Genomic DNA, 3,251 nt, shown 5'->3' on the forward strand with positions numbered 1-3,251 from the left:
ACTGCCAAATGGAGTTCTCCTGTATATACTTCCAGACTCTTCTGCATAAAGGGATGAGGGGGATTTCTCTTCCCCCACGGGCCTCATCATCCCACCACTTGTTGCTCTGTCTCACAGGGCATTCACTTCCACCATCTACTTTGTGGTGTGTCCATGCATACGGGTGTGTGTGCACCCAGCGCACATGTATTTGGAGTGGAGATAGCTCTGCTTCCTTCTAATCTCCCTCTTCCCAGGGTGCCCCTCGCCTACTTTCTCGTGGTCTAGGGCAATGCTGTCTTTGGTGGGAGGGACCCTAGGTTCTACAAGTGTCTCATGGAAAGGTCTGAGCCCTGCTCTGGTACTGGGTTCTGACTTCTAGAGCTTGTCATTCAGAAGGGGGCAGGGTTCACCTCCTTGCTGTTGGGAAGAGTACTGTCCTGTTTGGGATTGGGTTTGTGCTCTAGCAAGACACCAAGCCCTGGAAGGGCCACCTGGTGCCAGGCGGTAGCAGGGTAACAGAAGGAGGTGGCATACACGTTCTAACTCAGAAAATGTCACAGCCTTTGAGGTTCTGGTGGAATCTATGTGGTCATCTCACACACCCTGCTCACTTCATCGTTGAGTGAGCCGGAGAGAAGAGATGCACAGCACCTGCAAGGTGGCAACAGGTGGCAAGGTGCAGAAGAAACTATGGAGGATGTGTGGCCTGGTCCAGGGCTTGCATGGGAACAGGTCACGTCTTCAGTAAGGTTGACCTATATGTTTTCTCTCCTCTTTGCCCCTGTCAGCTTCAACAGTGAGCACAGCTTCACCCACATGGGAAATAGGTAAGGTTCCCCAAGCTATCTCTATCAGTCACCGCACTCCATATACTTAAGGGTTAAGTTGAGTGGGCAGAAACTTTGGGGCTGGAAGCATTAGTCAAAAGTCCTTCCTTCCAGAAAATTATCAGGACACGATGTAAATGGGGAGCACGTCACACTCCATAGGCCAAGGAATCAGGCCGAATCTCAAAACAGCTCTCTATCATTCTAGAAGAGGGACTGGTGGGTGCCCAGTTTCAGGAGGGGTGGTGCACTGGGTGCTTATTGCCAGGCCTGATGGTCTCTGCAAATGCAGGCTGGCCTCGCCATGGTGGACAGTGAGGCCACGGACTGCATAGCGGGAAGGGGGTGTATCCGGCTACCATCAAGGCCAGCATGTAGGGCAGAGTGAGGTCATCCTGGTGTAAAAGGGACCCTGCCCAGGTTTGGAAGGAGGAGTCAGGAGTGTGGCCCTTATAGCACAGGATTCCTGAGGCCCAAGATGGGAAGGTGATCATGTCCTTTTCCTTAAGAGAACTTTAACCTGCATGACAAAGCTTTGGTTATTGGGAAGCAGCCTTAGCTGTTTACAAAGTGTAGGTCATTGCCACTCAAGACAGAATCTTATATGAAATAATTGTGTCACCTCCTAGGGACAGAATCTGATTTGGGCCTGAGACTGGTGAATGGAGAGAACCGGTGTCAGGGCCGTGTGGAGGTCCTGTACCGCGGTTCCTGGGGCACCGTGTGTGATGACGGCTGGGACACCAATGATGCCAACGTGGTCTGCAGGCAGCTTGGCTGTGGCTGGGCTGTATCAGCTCCAACAAATGCCCGGTTCGGTCAGGGCTCAGGGCAGATCGTCCTGGACGACGTGAGCTGCTCAGGACAGGAGTCCTACCTATGGAGCTGTCGCCACAGAGGTTGGCTCTCTGGGTCCATTTTCTCTTGACTACAAATGTGCAAGAGGAGGGAGAGGATCTGTGAGGGAAGATAGAGTATATGACACCATGAGGACGCTGGCGTCATCTGCTCAGGTGGGCCTCAAGATCACTCAAGCACGTTCTGGGGTTGGTACTACTCATAGAAGACACGCTTTCTCTCCCAGGGACCCGCCTGGAGCCCAAACCATGTATTCTGTGGCTCTCACTTTCCCAGGGCAGCTGGTGGCTCAGGGGCCATGTCTGGCCACCTAGCGGGAGAACCAATATGGCCCGCTCCCTCCCCCATGCCACTAACTCTAGTCCAATGTTTGCTTGGGGGTAAGGCTGGAAAATTGCTCGCACAAGACCAAGCACTGTAAGGACAGAAACAGTAAGCCCTTTCTTTAGATACGGGATCATCCACTCATTACAAGCCGCCATTTAACATGGTAAGACCTTCTCACAGGCAGAGGATATGGATGGTAAATTCACCACCCCTGTCCCTCAATGGGTGTATTGATTTGATTCAAGCCCTTAGGTGACTCAGAAGGATTCAAGAGTATATAAAATATGCATGAAGTGCTGTGAGCTGCAGTAGGGAAGGGAGATAAATGGTATAAGGAATTGTAGGTAGGTAGCAAACGTTTGCTAAGGACAGTTATGGCAGTGCGGACGGGGGTAAAATCCCATGAAGAAACTCTTGGAATCAATGTGCAATCTCAGAGTCATGGCACCTGGAGGGCTGGGTAATGGGTCTTCTTACTGACTATTGGGTTGACTGTTGGCTGATCCTGTGGAGTATGATGTCATGGCAATTCTGGCCTGTTCCTCTCGGGAAGTGGCTTCGGGGAAGTGGCTTCTATATTCTGTTCAGAAAGCCCCAACGTGAACAATATCAGTGCTGGCATGGGACAGATCCATGTGCAACTGCCTGAAACAACAGCAGACTCATGAGGGCCCCTGAAGGGTCCACACATCGGCACAAGAACAGCATCAGCTGAGGTTGTAAATACGTTGATTATCCTGAGGCATTGGTTTCAATCAGTAAAAAGCTGGGCAGTATGTCAGACTCTTCTTGTCTTTCTCACAGCTGTGACGTCCTCCTCCTCACCCTGGCCAATTGAGTCCACAGTGTCCTTACAAGGCTTTTTTCTTCCCTCCCTGCCACGTCACCCCTCCTCCTTTCATTAGACCCCCTTTTGTCTTTAGAAACTTGGAACATCTTATTTTCTCCCCACTCTGTTCCTGAGCCTCCCAGTAGGCTTCTTAACTAGATGTTGAGATGCACAGAGTCCTGTCCTCCTATCAGTCTGGCTGTGTTTTCATTAACCCCTTTGATACTGCCCACAGCAGACAGCTTCCTGCAGGGTCAGAGAAATGGCCATGTGTTGCATGAACTTTGGCCCTTTAGTAGTGAGGGCTGACATGACCTTTCTGGGAGAACTGAGCCTGAGAACCACCGCCCTCCTGTCGAAGGGAAGGTCTGTGAGGACATCTGTCCTCTCCATCACTCTGCACTATTCTCAGCATCAGCAGGGCCACA

General features: G+C 51.4%; 1 protein-coding gene across 1 annotated transcript in view; it reads left to right on the forward strand.

Moving 5' to 3' along the window:
- Nucleotides 1–3,251, forward strand: part of DMBT1 (deleted in malignant brain tumors 1) — a 77,071-nt gene that overhangs the window by 22,065 nt on the left and 51,755 nt on the right. Inside the window, 1 exon segment of the mRNA XM_012555110.1 lies at nt 1,439–1,721. Within this exon segment, the coding sequence (XP_012410564.1) occupies nt 1,439–1,721 (283 nt within the window).

The sequence above is a fragment of the Trichechus manatus genome, unplaced genomic scaffold, assembly GCF_000243295.1.
Source record: "Trichechus manatus latirostris isolate Lorelei unplaced genomic scaffold, TriManLat1.0 scaffold00031, whole genome shotgun sequence".
Lineage (NCBI taxonomy): Eukaryota > Metazoa > Chordata > Mammalia > Sirenia > Trichechidae > Trichechus > Trichechus manatus.